Source organism: Neodiprion virginianus, chromosome 6, assembly GCF_021901495.1.
Source record: "Neodiprion virginianus isolate iyNeoVirg1 chromosome 6, iyNeoVirg1.1, whole genome shotgun sequence".
Classification (NCBI taxonomy): domain Eukaryota; kingdom Metazoa; phylum Arthropoda; class Insecta; order Hymenoptera; family Diprionidae; genus Neodiprion; species Neodiprion virginianus.
In genome coordinates, this window is record NC_060882.1 from 29,353,389 (window position 1) to 29,370,414 (window position 17,026).

The following is a 17,026-nucleotide window of genomic DNA, read 5'->3' on the forward strand; positions in this document are numbered from 1 at the left end:
GGCGGAAGGCAGGGAGGGGGTGGGTGAGGGTTGGGGGGGGGGCGGATATTAGCCGGAGGGAAAAGTTTTATGAACGTCGAGTCCTGAAGTAACAAGGATATAGGGGAACGGGGCGAGAGATGTCGAGGTGGGGGTTGAATCGGGGGTTGTGCACCAGCCTCTCCCTCCTTCTCTCTTCGTCATCCCCCGGCACAACCGCAAACATACCTGACTTTTATTTACCTAGAAGCCGGTATAAATATGTACAAACACATGTATAACCATACCGTTATACCTACATCTAATAACAATGTGACACTTATGTCCGCCAAGTTTCCTACCGTCGTCGCGGTTGACGGGGTAGGGGGTGGAGTGGCGGGGGACGGTTTATATTTATGTGTGCCCGGTGTAGCGATTAGTTTTAAAAGCATGGCGTGCCATGAAATGCGGGTACTCGTATTATGTACATATATTTGCAATACATGTTTGTATACATAACTATATATATATACGTATACATGTGTATATATGTATATACTGTAACATATATATATGCGCCAGAGGGTAAAGCCGCGAGCTAATTACCGGAGGACACGAATACCTTTAATTACTTTCACCGTGTAAGTTTTGATGAAACTTGTAATTCGGACGCGTTTATTATAAAAGCCTCGAGGCCGATTTGACCCCCACCCCCAATCCGCCCCCACGTCGCAGCACAGACTCCGAGACTCCGGGAATCGCGCACCCCGTTGATCCTCGACTCGAACCGAATCGTACAAGACTCGGCGACGATTACCGGGAATTGAGATCGACCCCGTTGGGGTAGGTCAAACCCCCGTTCGGCTCGTGGGAAGGGGCGGGTCTGACTCACGAACGGTCGCCGTCGCGGCATCAGCAGCCCCAATTTCCCGATCTGCGTAGCGGACGGCTAACCGCCCTTGTTTATTCGCCCCAAGGATATACATGTAAGCCTCGGCCCCTTCGCCAAGTACGTGTTTGCTCGGGTAATTTAGTCCGCTTCAAAGAAAACTTTGTCAGATATTTATTTTAGGTGTCGGCAAGCGAAAGGGCAAACATTTTTCAATCGCGGTGGATAAACGACGAACGATTAATTCTATTGAAATTCCTGTTAAAATTGTCATCGAAACCGAAACGATTTCACAGAATTTAGTAAAAGCTTAGTCTTCGAGTCAACTTCGATCGGCGTGACCCACGAGCGTTTATTTTTAAAAATTTGTACTATTTTTCAAAAAGGTGGTCCAGACAAAAAACGGGGAACGATGCCGACAATAGGAGTGGGGGGAGGGGGGCTTACTGATTCCGTGGATTTCCAACCGCAGCGTTGCGGGGACGGAGTTGCGTCGTTAGGCCAGATAAATGTTTCCAGGTGTCGCGCGAGCTGACCAAGTTTTAGATTAAATTTTCTTCAGCGATATCTCCGTGCGGCTGGAAGCAGCTTATCGCGTTTTGTTCTGTACGTGTATAAAATTCAACGCGACGATTTTGGGCGGAAAGAAAGCAACGCCAAAAACGGTATAATAATAAGGTATTCGCGTTACGGGTACACGGAAAATACGAGCGGATCCCATTGGAAGAAGAAAGAGAAAAAGAAGGAAAAAGAAGAAGAAGAAGAAGAAGCCCGAATAATATCCGGAGACCGCGTGACTCGCGCCAATAGGATAGAAATTTTTCATGCAAAATGTGAGTAATGGCTGTTTGAATATTCCTCGATACAGCCGCCGGATCGCGGGGCATTCGGCGAATATAAAATTCCGCGGGACACCCCCGGCTGTATATTTATTTATTTATCGATATCCCCGTCGAAGCAGCCCCATCCCTTCCTATATACGGGTGTTCGCGATTAATGGGAGTCTCACATTTGCGCGACAGGTTGTATATATCCGTTGGCGATTATTGTCGCCTAATTCTTTTCTAATTCGAGGTCGCGGATATGCCTGCAGACCTACAGGCGTCGATTCTCGATGCAACCTTTAAAGGTTGCGAAAAATAATTACTAATTCCCTCGGCCTCTTATCCGGGGCATAACAAGACGCTATAAGAGTCGGTTCTGTACTTTGTTGCCAACTATTTATAAACTAATCGTGATTTATTAACTCGGCTCAAACAAAAGGGGAAGCACACGCGAAGCTGGCCCGGATGCAGCGGGGTGACTCGAGGGTTGTTTTAAGCCGCTTTCGCATAAATAACCGCGCGCTGCGACGACACCGAGAAAACTATCGAGCAGAGAAAATTTTCCCGCAGCTGGCGCGTCCCTCCTTCTGAATTCCTCTGCCAAGCGACGGTCCAGAAATCGTTTGTACAATATCGGAGAGACGGAATGTTTACGGATGATAATTCATACCGCCGGCGAAACGTTGCGCGGGGCTTGTTAATCTGCGAGATGGACAAGTTTCTCGTTCAAGGTGCGAACGAAGGAACGAACGCCCCGCGAGTAAATCATCGCTTTTTCACCATTCTTTTTCATCCCCCATCACGGGCGGCGGCTGAGGTCGGCTTTTGATTTATAAGAATTTACCACGAACCCCTAACGTATGCTCGCTCCACCCGGCAAGCCCAACCTCTGCGCCTCCTTACGTCTGCCAAGGGACATGATCTAGGTTTCGGGATTCCGGACCACGGAGCGAGAGTGGAACGAGTGGAAATAACCGAGACCGTTTTTCCGACCCAACTGCCCGACTTCGGATCGAAGTATTCCCTTTATCTTAATTAAAACCTAGCGAGCTCGATCCGTCCGCAAGCGTAACCAGTCGTAAAACTTCTTGGCTCTCAGTGCGGAAACAATAGCTCGTTAAAATCCGTCTGCTGCAAATCTGCAGCTCTGCGGCTCGCGCTTTCCAATTGTCGATCTGATTCTGAGCGACACGCGTCTAAGGACTTGTGCCTACAATCACGTCCGTTATTCTTCACGCGAAACGTCATTTTGAACAAACTTTATCGTGTTTTTATATCATTTTGATATTCCTAATTGCGATCATGGGTATAAAATGCAGGAAGAAGCCAGCTGATGCAAAATAGTATAGTATACAAATATTGGACAGCAATTTAAATGCTTGCGTGTAAAGAAGCCCAATAACTGTGATGAGAATAAACCTGTATGCTTTTTTTTTCCTAAAACCTTACCCGAACAAGTCTGTCAAGTTGAAGGACGCACAAAAATCCTGACAATCGAATCGATTCTGAATTACTTTCTCACCCCAGAGGTAGCCGTTGATCGGATTGAGGGGAATAAGGCTGAATTTTTTAAAATCAAATTACGACGATAGGAATCGAGATAGCGATTTGAGTTCCCGTAATAAAAGATTGGCTGAAACGTCAGAGACGTCGGTGTGTTTTTTTTCTTGGGGTCAAGTGGGGTGTAGGTACACCGAGGCTTTCTTCTCGCTCGGCGCTTTGAGAAGAGGTGAACCGGCGTTACACGGGCTGGAAGTTAATTACCCTCGCTTACACGGGGGCCGGTTATACGCGAAGTAAAACCAACGAACCACCCCCCGCAGCCTCGGTAGCTGCTCGGGTACAGAACGCCCGGCTCTTAATTGTTAATTTCGCGTATTATGTTATTCTTTACGAGGCTCATTAAGGATGGAAATACGTTGAACATGGCCATGCGGAAATGAGATTTCACAGAAAGCAATGGCAGGCACGGAAAGCTGCAGGGTTGCACGAGTGGAAAAGGCGCCGCGACGGAACAAAACAGGAAAAATACACAAACCTCGGACATCGAGGACTGCGGAAAACCGCGACTCCCTGCTGGAACCTCGAGGAAGTCTTAAGCCTTTCCGAGAACCGGGAAGGGAGTTTTATTTGGCTCGCATTTTTCGGATAGTCGCGTATAAGCCGCTCTCTCGAATCTAGACTCGACGACTTCTGCTACGGCGCCCCGTATAAGCTCGGTATATACGTAATAATATTTCGGTCACGTTCGTCCCATCGTTCTCTCTCTCTCTCCCCCTCTCTCGCTCTCCGACTCTCAAATGCCGGAGCTTGCAAGCACCGGAGTCCTCGGACCGAGTGATATTTTACCATTTAATCCCAGCCCGCGGTCTCGGTTTCGCCGTAAAAACCGCGTGCATATCCTCGCGGGAGTTGCCACGGCGCATCCCTCGAAATGTTATAATTAATTCACTAAAACCAGCGGTCGGAAAATCAGACGCCTTATTCTCATCAAAAGCTCACCACAAGAGTCATTGTTTTCCTTTTCAATTTTCGTGTTTTTGTTTTCGCGAACCGTAAGCCGAGATTACTATATATATTTAATGTCGCAGAGAAAAATTACCTATTCACTCGTCGCGACTAAAATGTGTGTTCATTAAACGGGGGAAAAAAGTTTATCCAGGTCAAACGACGTGAGATTATTCCAATTCTACGTGTTTTTCCTAGCACGTGCTAAATATGTTTCTAAATTCTACTTTCAGATAAAGTTTATCTGTCGGTAATGATAACTTGGTCGTTGGATTAGAATTCAAATATTTTTATTCTCGGATCGACGGAACGATCAAGTAACAACGATAAATCACCGTTCGAAATTCGTATGAAAAAAAGTTGCGACCAAATTTTAGTGACATGTAAGATTGTAAAAAGCGGTTCGAGCATATCAGCCCGAGCAAACGGAGCGTTGAATTGAAAATTCGGAGCATTCAACGGTCATCGAGGGTTCACCATCCACGCTTTGGACTCGTTACAATGCCGAGAAAATTGATAAGGCGTATCGCACGCGGAAACGAGGGGCGATAGCGCAACCCGCGTTCGAGACCAAAGAGCCTTCGTATTTCGAGTGAGTGCGAGTCACCGCAAAGCTGGCGGTAAATAATATTAAGAAAGCGAATGAAAAAAAAAAAAAAAAAAAAAACCAAGAAACAAGAAACAAAGAAAAAGCGCGTGTGACGAACTCACGGGGATTCTGGACGTGAACAGGTGAGCTTGCAGACGCCTGGAGCGGCGGCACCGCTGGACCAAGACCCGAAGCTGCCTGCGGCGGAACTTTGGCGCGAAGCGAAGTCAGCCGGGAGTTGGCGACGTCGTAGAGAAGATAGGCCCCGTAGTATCGGCCAGCACCCCCCATTTTCAGCTTGTTTTTCCCAGGGGCGAGCGCCATCTGATCCTCGGTAGTCGGGAGTAGGGGTGGTGGTGGGGGGCGGGGAGGAGTGGGGTGGGGTGGGGTGTGTAGAGGAGTAAATCCGTTCGCTGCTGCACTCACTGCACTAAACTGCGCAGCACCGTTTCACCGTTTCACCGTTTCGCCACGCTGCGAAAACGGACCGCGTGGTGTAGCCTGTAAGAAAGGCTGGCGTACCGCATGGAGACGATAGCGCGAATGCGCGACGACTTGTCGGGCTAGCGCTGCGTCGGGGCACGGCAGGAAACGGTGCGGTCGGCGGACCGGAAGCGGAGGACGGAAGCGTCACGAGTCAACGGGTGCCTCTTGTTTGCCCGCCTGTGATTGCGACGCGGGTACCGCGATAGCCGAGGAGGTCTGCTTGCTGGACAATCGTTGTTATTCGGTGTGAAAACGGACGGTCGGAATTGTAAGACGCGAGTTGGAGCGAAACGGCGAAACGAAGAAGCGGAGATAAGGACGCGACGCGCATTCTTTTCGCTGCTTCTATATTCTAGTTTCGCTCACTCGCGTAACCAGGAGCTGTTTCACCGAACACACACGGTCACGCGGTGTGTTGATACGTAATAATGTTTACACGCCCGACGCGGCTGACCGCGCTGATTCTGTTTCATACCTACGTCACGCAGCGATACGACTCGGCTTCCAGGTGACAGCCGGATTTCAGTACATGCCGCGATTCTGTAACGTACAGTAATCGTCGCGTACTACTTTCTCCTACCGCCAGTATCTCCCACGGAATATTGATGCGTCGACGGATATTTTTTTCCGCTGACAATACGCGTCGATGTATAAAACCTGCAAGCCTTTGACTATGATAACGTTAGGCAAGGTTCGAATCTCAGCTGTTGTACGTAGAAGGATCTTTTTCGCCGCTGAACTTTGATCGGTGGGGAAAATTGTTGTTTGTTTCATTTTTTTTTTTATCCTTTTAATTCTCTCTTCACCTCATTTTCGTTACTGGATTTAATCAATTTTATAGAATCAACATGTTCGACGGATGTGTACGTACGTAAAATTTATGAAATAATTTTTTCCAAGACAAAACAAAAACGTAACCACGTATATTTAATTTCGATACTTTAATATAATTAAACAATGACGTGAAAATAGTTTTCCCGTCACCGTAAAGTCTTCCGAGAATTTCCTTGTTTCAACCGTCAGCACGTGTAACGTAAGTGTGTGAATAATTTCAACAGAAGCTCGTACCGCCGTCGTCAGCAGGAAAGAAAATTCCAACTGGACACGCAGGCAAATCAAGATACGAGCGGGGTTCGGTGGGAGAATTTCACTCTGTTTTTATCCGACCAATAATTTATATCGTATAAAGGTGTCGACGCGGGATACTCAACAGGTCTCATCGCCGACGGTATCGGATATCTTTCTCGCGTGTTGGCTGCGTAGGCATATCCGTGCCCACAGAAAGAGGTGATCTCGATCCCCGAGGAATTCGAGCCGACTCCGTGATAATTCGGAGATGGTTGATGCCGGAATTAAGGAATAAGTAAGCGAGCGAAGCGAGAAAAGAAACACAAAGTACGAACGATGGAGAGTGGAAGAGAAAGATAGAGAGAGAGAGGGAGAGAGAGAGAGAGAAGGAGAGGAAAAGGCCGGAAACATTGACAAACGCGCTACCAAGACACGGAGATAAGCCTATTATCTGCGGATCTGAGCGATAAGCGGATAATTCGAGTAGGAATTAGTCAGCTGGTTCTATTGTTGGGGCTTATTTATCTATTTTCTTTCCTCTTTTAACCTCCTTATTAACGACGTAGCGATCAAGCTCCCGGCGAACGTAGCCCGAAAATGTAAGAGGCTCTCAGCCGAGTCGAGAAGATTTTTAAGCAAAAAGTAAAAAAAAATCACAGCTAGAAATCACTTTATTCTCATATTCTTTCCCAATTAAATCCGTATTACTTAATCCATTTCGAAGAACAAGAGCTCGTTTTATTCTGCGTGAATAAATTCTCCAAAAGTCTGAGCGGTTGTATTACGGAATAACGATAATTTCTTTCTTGCCGAATGATATTTTTATCATTCATTGATTCTGCAAAGATTGTTATACATTAGATTTATTTCAGCAACCGACGAAGTGTCCGTAGTTGAAATTCAGTACCGTGAAAATCCCCCTCCGTATCACCGTTTAACCTTTAAGATTGGATTTTATTAACTGACAAGCCTCAGTCGAACTGTTCGAGCTTTTGCTTCGAGCGATTTCCTCGCGGACTGTTCGCCTCGCGTATATATCCTCAAGCGGCAACAGAGCGAGGTGTAAGAAGAATCCGCTTCGACCGCAGATTCGCAGGTCGGTGTGTCAAGTGCGTCTCGGATGGCGTCGGCGTCGCGACGACGGCCGATGACCCGAAGATTCGGCCGCGACGAGATCGGAGACGAGGAGGAATCCCTGGCGTCAGGGAATCCAGCAGGGGCATCCGGGCATCTACGTGATCATCCCGAAGCCCGTTGCTCCAAACCCATAACGGACGAGTTCTCCCGCGTTTTTGCCGCTGGATGGCTGGGGGTGAGGGATGAACGGAGGGAGGGGGAGTGGAACGGTAACGGGGGTGGAGGAGCTGAGCCGGGATCGATGGAGATAATGCCCATTACCCCTAATACGAACTCGCTCGCCGGCTCGGTGCGATTTGTAACTAACGCTTTTTACCGGTCGAGAGTGGCTCTCCCCCTGCCCCTGCCCTTCATCCTCCTCCTCCCCCCGCCGCCCCCGCCGCCACTCCGCGGTGCTATTGATGAAAATTTCGAAACCGATCCCGCCCCGCAACCCCGGGGCTATTCGACCCTTTCGTCCCCTCGGAGTGAGCCCTGTACCTTCTCCTAATTTCGGCTCAAGCCCCAGGCTTCGAACCTTCCGTCCCTTGACGGACAACCGAACGGAGATCAGGGAAAGACCGTTGGCTCCCTGCCTGCATACGCTGCAGTTCATTGTATACCAAATGAAAGACGCTTCACGGGGAGAAATTAAGTATATTCATCGAAGATGTGAAATTTCTAATGTTATCAACGACTTATGCTGCAGTAAATCGACGAAGCTGATGTCTTGAAGGTTCAACTAGGCGGACAATGTGTATGATCGATAAGCGAAGTGGAGAAATCAATTTCTCCCTGGAAATAATTTCAATGATCTTTGTCGGGTGACTCGGAAACTTTAAAGTCGCCCAACTTCTCGGTAATTGAAATCAGTATCAAAACGACTTCATTCCGCTGGCCTGAATATTAAGTCGACTCGCGTTACGACGATTTCTTTCTATTCTCCACTGTGTAATAAGCCTGAAAATGTCAACGTAAGTTGAGAAAATAATTATAACGTTCCTCTGAATCCGTTATATATACGATAATTTGCCCATTTATCAAAGTTAATTCATACCCGCGGTCCCCTGAAGAATAATATTTTAACGGCGGTAAAATACGGTAGAAAGCGTAACGAAGAAGAATAAGAAGTAGAAGAAGACAAGAAAATAAAAGTAAAAAAAAAGAAAAAAGGATTCCTTTCCGACGGTCCGGAAGTTCTCCGCTGCCATTCTAGCCGGTTTCTCGATGTAATTGCGACTATACTTTATCAGTAAAGTGCCGGGAGGATTGAATTGTGATTTGATCACACGAGCTGAATCAACGAATTTCCAGACCAGCACCAACACTCTCAGCTTCATTGCCGTTGGGTATAACATATCGACACACAAACACAGGAACACCCACGTAAGCCGGCATATTTTTATCTCCGATTTTATTTTCGATATTGCTCCTGGTACGCTGTGATATACGAAGAATATAATCCACTATCGCAAAGGGGTGGGGGATCCCAATGGTCAAGAAACCGCTGAGCATCCCTTAGCCACCGTCAGGACAAAGAGAGGAATGTTAGCCGATGTAAATGTTACAGAGAGGAGATAAAAGTAGAGGCGGAGAAATTTAGAGGACGTATATTGACCGATTAACCCTCCGCCGTGACGGAGGATTCTCAGATGAATCGCTTCGGTACTTAACGAAGGTTTGAATTTTCGAGAACCGAGGACAGAGAGCCAAAGGGTGAGAGGGTGGAAAATGGGACGGCAGGCGCGTGCCGGGTCGAGTTCTGCGGCAAAGGGTAAATATTGTTTCTTTGATCCGTTACATTGTGGAAAGCCCGCGGCCGACGGACCGAGAGAAGGCCGGCGGTCTGGCTGTCCGGAGTCTTGGTCTTGGCGCTTGGCAGTGATTCCGGGATCAAAGGGGCGACCTTCACCCACCCCGGGCGGGACCAGTCCATGAAAGTAAGAATTTAATCGGTCCACCGTAATCGGGTTTCAACGACCACGCAACTCTTGCCTCGACCTCCGTCCCCGTGAACCGTTACTCCGACACTCTAAGAAAACCCGAAATTCTTAGGGATTCGTAAAACGAGACGCAATTAACGTGATAATCTTCCCCTCCGATCGCTTCCAGTTGCTGCCTGATTTCCAGGAACCGACGTTGAAAGTACCGAAGAATTTTCTAATAACACAGCTCGCCCTTTTATTAGGACCAAATTTGCTGTCCCTTACGACGCCTTTTGGATTAAAATTGTTATACCGAAATAATGAAAATACTTCGATAATTGTGCTTAGGAAATATTTATATTGGATACATCGATAACAATGAGAAAGCTACAGTAGCGCTGTAACGAATCGTTCAGACAACGTTTTTTTTACACAGAAACAATGGAGATTTGCCAACAAACTCGGGAGATCTTTAATTTTCTTGTAAGCGTGTAAACGGTATAAAATAAAATCATGGAATTTATTATTATTACTTAGTGAATAATTCGTTAATTACATTACAGTAATTTGTATGCAGCTTCAAAAAAATCTTTCGATTGAATGACGTTCAGAGGACTTTTCTCCTGTAACAACCGAAGCCCAGAAGAAGAAGAAGAAGATATGAAACCCGAGCAGTAGTTGATCCGATTCCTTACGACTGCTGCAGTTTACATAATTTTATCGAATCTGACTGTAAGCAGCGACATCTTGCAAATTCTGACTTGAATATATTCAAAATCTGTAATAAAACTGTAGGATCAAAAAATTCATATGAAATTCAATTTCAGTTTACACAATTCCCAACATCTTCGACTGATTATCCCTGTATAAAAATTGTCCGATCGGTACAAACATGTATGCATACGTATACTATACCACATCGTTTAGCAAAATTCCAAAACTTTGCATAAAGTGAAGTGGAAAAAAACGAATAATATGTGTAATAAAAAGCACTTAGCACTCCCCGTAACGATGGGCGGGTATTCCGCGTTGAAATTCGTCGGTTTTTCCGTCTCTCCGGGAAGCACAAGTACCTATAGCCTCAGATTTACCGAGAGCGAGATCGACAGAGGGGGAGAGAGAGAGAGAGAGAGAGAGGGTGAGATGAGAAAAAGGGTGACGGGGAGGGGGAGGGGGGGAGGGGGCGTGGAGAAGCCGAGGGTGGTGAGTGCATTTCACAGTGGGAGCCGCATCCCTTGTCGTATATCGCAAAGCCTGCTGTGCCGGAAACCGAAACTGCGGAGGAGCTGGCGGATCGGGAAAGCATGATACGGGGAGGGGGCGAAGAGGGGCGAAGGGAAGAGAAGGAAGCTAATGCGACCGGGCGGCATCTTCCGGTACATCCGACCTTTCCGACAAGTAGATCCCTATTAGTCGGGATTAGTCAAGGCACGGTTATACCATTGTGACTACTATTACCCTGCACTATCCCCCCCCCCCCCCCCCCATCCTCGCCCTCCGCCTCGCCACGCGCAAGACACGTAATATTTCGTAGAAGCGCGCAATAGAGTCGAATATCCGAGACAGCCGAGGACTAATCCCTGATAGCTACATATGTTATAGGGGTTGCACGATCCTCTCGAGACCCGCAACGGTACGCGCGACTCTGGTTGCAATTATTCAGCGACCCGGGAACCGGAGCAGCGAAGCTCTAAGAACCTTTCGAAGGCGAGGCGAGGCGCGAGGCGAGGCTGCGGAGCGCAAACATAACCATCAGCGTATCTCCGTCGTCCTTTTCGCGAATATCGTACCCATAGACAGACGACGCGCAGTGCAGGGGTTCGCCAATTTACGGAAGGCACGCGCGGATCTTACCGCTGTGGCTTCGTCGCGTTCTTATCCTTAAAACGAGGGGCTCTGCCGAATGGGGGCTGCGGAGGTATCAGGTTCGGTATAAAAAGGACGCCGGAGTGGTTGTTGACGCTAAGTGGGTTTTATGTTCCTAAATTTAAGAGGTTGAGCCCGGTGAGGTTGCCGGAGCCTGATCAATATGCTAATATTTTGATGCTTCCGCTGTTTGGGGGCGGTTCCCACATCCATCCCTTCCAACCCCCCCCCCCCCCCCCCACACCCCCACACCCCCTCTGCCGAGGGGTGGAAATCGAGTTACATTTTATGAACAAACACGCGGGGAACCCCGAGATGCTCGAGCGGATGGCACTGCCGACGGCGTATTCGCCCCGAGCTTTTCTACGGTGGCTGGCCCAACTAATACCTACCCCCCGCCCCCGAGATGTAGCGCCGAGGCCTTGTTTCTCCCAGGCCTGCGTCTTCCAGCGTATCGTTTCGTGTTCCAACATTCCCGATATACGCGACGCGATCCCGCCCTCCTTTACGGACCCGATATATGTTAACGAGGTAACCTTACACCCGCCCCAGCCATCAGCCCCGGTGTTCGTATACTTAAGAGCAAGAGCGGATCGCCGTTTTCGGGGCGGGGGGGGGGGGGGGGAGGGATTGGATGTTGCACTATACGGAAGAAAGTGTGCGGCCATCACATCGACATAATAGCGCGAGTTTTAAAGACTGGTTTATAACGACGCCTCTTACCACCCTTCCGATTAAAAAAAAGAACCACCCGGGAGGTGGTCTCAGTTCGTTTTTTCTTTATCATCGGGTGAAATATTCACCAGATACCGAGTATATTTATTCGCGATCTAATTTTTTTTGACAAAGTATACGTCTAATCGTGGTAGCAGCACGAATTCTATCTCACACGGTCATGGAGATAAAACGACGCTGACGGTCTCATTGAAAATAGTAAGAGAAGATTTTTGAACCGCTAAGATCCGGTACACAATTTTTCCGCATTCGGTCACCTAACCCACTTTATCTTAATCTTAAACATTAACTGTCATTGCAGCGACGAAATTCTAATTTTTTTCCCCTGCAAAATCAGGGATCCATGTTACCAACAGGCCTAATTGGAAATGTTAAAAATCTTCCAATTAGTTGCTCGACTCCGTTACGATACATGTGAGTATTTGTATGTATACCTACATAGATTTAAGAGTAGGGCAGTGTAGGGATACCTCGGAAAGTTGCAGCCGAGATTTTTCTTAGCGACTGATTTTCCCTCAATGCAATCGTTGCGCACGGTTTATCGAGAAGAGAAAATTGGGCTGGAACTTACGTGCGGCACAAGGAGCGCAGCAGGCACCGCTTTGAAAACGTTAGTGCAACGGCAAGACTTAGTCGGGACTATCGATTTTTCCGAACAGTTCGCGACGGTTGAGGAAAGTCGCAGATTCACATCCAGTAAACTAGTGGCACTCGTGTTGAGAAACTGTATGAAAAAAAAAAAAAACAAATGGCTATCGATTTATGCAAAATTGATTACAAAGGAAATTATAAGATATTCTGTATTGCTTGAAAAGTTTTTTTTTTTTTTTATGGTACTGAGCCGTAGATATTTTGTTTGTACCATTAAGTCATCCGAATAATCACTGAAAGCATATATGCGAGGGTCTGAGAATCATAATGGTCGAGGAATGTTACTGGATAGCATGATGTACCAATTATTGTAATTTTGGAAGAATTCACCGAAGACTCGTTCATCGCTAAACGGTTTCGATTTTCATATCTATATGAGAATATTTGTGGCCGGAGTTTAACAACTGAAGTTGTAATCGTTGAACGAATCCCAGTCTTTGGAACAAATTGTTTCACCCAGTGTATACACGTAGCAAAGTGAATGTGTGCCGGGCGTGTATTTATAGGCTAAATATATACTGTATATACACACAGTATTCGAGGAAGCCGAGTTGTTAGCCACGGCAGGGAACTGCTTGTTGGCTCTCGCGAGGAGTCTGAAAGCTCCAGTAAGTCTGGAGTCTGGAGTTGGAGTCGACCGCGCAGAGAGAGAGAGAGAGAGAGAGAGAGAGAGAGAGAGAAGGAAAGATAGAGGGTATAAGAGAGTATCTTGACCGTGAGGATGAGTGTTTTGAGAAGGAGGAGACCAAGGAACTGGCTAGCTTGCGTTGTGGTATCTTGCTTGCGAGCTTTGCCGGTGTGCCACGCACCGTGAACGACGCGCGTTACCTATTAACGACGAGGCTAGGGTGAGGCTGAAAAGGGGGAAAAACGACGAAGAGAAAGTGGTTGAAAGAAAGGGGAGAAGTCGGGGAGAAAAGAGAAGCGGAAGGAAGAGAAATAGTAGGGGGTGTATTTCGACGAGTCATCGTCGTCAACGTCACGTCTGCAGCCGGTGGCTCTTTAAGGCTTGTTTTTTTCCAAGCGTCTACATTACGTCCCGTAGACGTCTTGATCTAGAAATATGCAGATCAAAAGCCCGGCTCGCGAGAGTCGAGAAGAATCCCGATCCCTTTTCTCCGTTTCGTTGGTCAGCCATCCAGAATCGCCGAGGGGTTGGATATAATCGCGGTGGTTGAAGTTCGACGAGCCTCTCGAGGCCGCGAGGTGGTGTAAAATTTTGTCGCAAATTTCGGCAAGAGACGTCTACCCACCACCCGAAATAGGGCAACCCTTAAAGACGCGTTTGATAGGAGGAGCTTTCCTTCCACCTTGCGTATCTCCGGAATAAAACCCTCCCTCCGTTCTCCCTGAAAGCTCGCGTGTAACCGGCGCTTTTCGCGTGCGAATGGCACGCATGGGGTGCGTAGACACGCACAGGCATACAACGATACCTACGTTGATATTGCGAGGGAGCCGAGAGAGTCCAGAGCGTGGGAGCAGCTAGCCTGCGGGGCAATGCGAACGGCATATTCCTGAGAGACATGGGGGAGCGATATGCATCCCCTCCGTGTTTTCCTTCTTTTTTTCTGTTTCTGTTTCTGTGTGTGTGTGTGTGTTTTTTTTTGTTTCTTTTTTCATTCTTATTTCGTTTTGTTTTTATTTTCGTTTCTCTACCCTCCTCTACGTTTCTTCTCTCGCTTTCCGCTTCTCCCCCCCCCACGACCGCTCCCCGACTGCCTGATATTTTCACACATTCACTTTTTACGGCGGCGAGCGGTCCGCGGGAGAATGGGGCCTCTAAGCGTCCACCAAGGACTCGTTTTCTGCTAAAACAATATCATTTCAACCGTCCGTATTTCCACCACCACTACCACCACCACCACCACCGGTTTCCCAAGCATTGCGATCCACCCGCTTGGCTAACTCCCCGCCCCCCCCCCCCCCCTCCCCTCACCATCCACCATTCTTGCAGAACACTTCTCCGATCAACTCCAACCTCGCGCAGCAAAATTTTCGACTCTCGTTTTACGAGCTCCTTCCCTCCCCGCTTCGGGGATAGAAATAGGTCCTGCTCCGGTCGCAGACGTATCGAAAAGCTCGCCGGATCGATTTTCGGTGGTGATATCGAGGCTGACCTGGGTGTCGGGTCGGGCCCAGATGGGCTGAGGCGACAATCGCAGGCGTCCACCAAATTATATAGATTTCTATACACGACTTACGGGGAGTGTAGATATGTTCGTCGGGGGAGATTAATTGTAACTGCGTAACGTGTATACGGAAACAAAGATCCGGAAGGCGGACGGGGAGGTTGGGGTCCTTGGAAAGTTGAGATTTAATGAGATCGAGGCAGATGTTTGTTTAAGGCGAAGAGGCGATCGAGGAACGAGCGTTACTCCGGGTACACGTGCCGTTATTCGAAATTTCTCAAGATATCGCATTTTCTCCCGAGAGCAGGTAAGGAGAGGGAATCAACGGCAGGGCCGGCAGCGTAATCGATACCGCGCCCTCCCCGCTAGGGGTTCACAATTTTGGGGACTTTCGATCGGCCTCGTAAAGTGAAGCGCGATATGACGTCTCGGAGACGCCGGTTATGGGTATTCCGTATACCTGCCGGAACGGATATACGTATATATATGTATATATGTATATATATATATACCTAAGAGGAGGCCGGCACCTGCCGCGATATTTCGGTCTATGGGAAAAACCACTTAAAAGCGAGCAAAAGGCAATACCTGCACCCCTTAATATTTCTTACTCTCCGGAGCTTATTTCTTCTACCCGCCCAGTGTTTTATGTCCTATGCCTCATGCCTCGCGCGCTTTACACTTTATTCTCGGTTCTTCTTCCGCTTCTCCTCTCTCTCTCTCGTCTTCTTCGTCTTCTACCCATCCTATACTTCTTTCTCTTCTTTCCTTTTTTACGGCTTATTCCCGGCCACCCCGGCGAACGCTACCTTCTCTTTGCTTTCGGTTATAACAACCACCTTGCAGATAAAATCCTCCACCCCGCAGGAACGGGTCGAATTTTTTGCAACCCGTCACCCATCCACCCTTCGCGGGCTTTGACTCCCGAGAGTTGCGAGCGAGGTGACTGCTCCCTTTCCTTCTTCTTCTTCTTCTTCTTGTTTTCGAACGATCGCAACTTATAACGTATCCGTATACCCACCGACCGAGCGACGAACCAACTTCTGACGTAAACAAACCCCCTCGACGCGTTTTATAAGTTTTCAACGTCCACTTTGCTCGTCGCACGTCTGAACGACGTCAATCGTTCGGTATTTTTGCCCTGCCCTCCTTATCGTCGACTCTCTCGACTCGGTTCGGGTACTTCGATGCCGCCGCGAGGGTGTGCAAGAGTAATCCGTAAAAGTTCGGGGCGATAGTGAGAGGAAAAATAAATTGTTTTTCTCGTAGGTACTCCGCTAGGCTTCCTCCTCGTTTTCGCGACGTCGAAGGCTTTCGTACCAATTACGCGAAAGAAATCGAGTCGAATCTTCAGGTGTACCGCAATTTGCCAACGTTATTTCGACCGCGCTGCCGCGGTTCACAAGGCGTTCCAAATACCTCTGCAATTCTAAAATACTGTGACTCGTTGTCCCCCAACATGTATAAAATACGAATTACGGTAGTCGTCGTTTCGTTACGAATTACGAAGGTAAACGGTAAGATCTCCCCTTAAATCTAAAAAGAAAATGGAATACTGGTTACCGGTTTTAACGAACTCGGTCACCCTCTGACCCAGTAAGAGTATCTCGGAGTCGACACGCATACCAAACTAAAACGGGGTAGTGACAGAGATCCGAGGTTAACTCGCTTCGTTTTTCCTTCTCGAAAAAAGCTCCCGCGTATTTTTCAGTTGAAATAAGACTAAAAGAATCAAGACACAATAGAAAACCGCAGAAAAAAGACTAAATAAAAAAAAAAAAAAAAAAATCAGATCCTCGCGTCGCGTGCACGGGCCACGTTTCACCGTAGGCGACGATGTTGTATATCTTAGCGTACAATATACGCACATATTTATTTATGTAAGCGAGATGTTCCGGCTTCCTGTAAATGAAAACGCGTGCGAAAGATTTCCCTTCCGCAAGTGCCGTCAAGGGTGAAAAAAAATTCGTCACCGCAATTAGACCCGGACGAATGGGAGGAAAAAAAACTTTTCCGCAACGGTTTGAAGAGACCTCCAATTATATCGCACCTGTGCACGTACAACGTCGAGAGGAGATTTGCACGTGGAGCCAGACGGGCTATTCGGCAAGGGTCGAGGGCCGTTATCGGTTCTCGGGTTTCGCGGAACGTGAGCATCGGAGTTTCGATATTGGCGTTTGCCCTTCGACTCGGCCCTTCTCCCGTCGACACGCCGAGTATCGGGTTACTCGTTGCGATCGCCGATCAAATGCCTTGCCTCGACGAGCCGCCGATCGTGCGCC

General features: G+C 47.9%; 1 protein-coding gene across 7 annotated transcripts in view; it reads right to left on the minus strand.

Moving 5' to 3' along the window:
• LOC124308109 (nucleolysin TIAR) overlaps nucleotides 1-17,026 on the minus strand; it is a 295,980-nt gene that overhangs the window by 90,631 nt on the left and 188,323 nt on the right. Inside the window, exon 1 of one of the 7 annotated variants that reach the window (XM_046770481.1) lies at nucleotides 4,891-5,318. The exons of the other annotated variants lie outside the window; for them this stretch is intronic. Coding sequence (XP_046626437.1) covers nucleotides 4,891-5,092 — 202 coding nt within the window. The 5' untranslated portion in view covers nucleotides 5,093-5,318. Of the gene's footprint in view, nucleotides 1-4,890; nucleotides 5,319-17,026 lie in introns of those variants that run through there. 7 annotated transcript variants of the gene reach the window in all.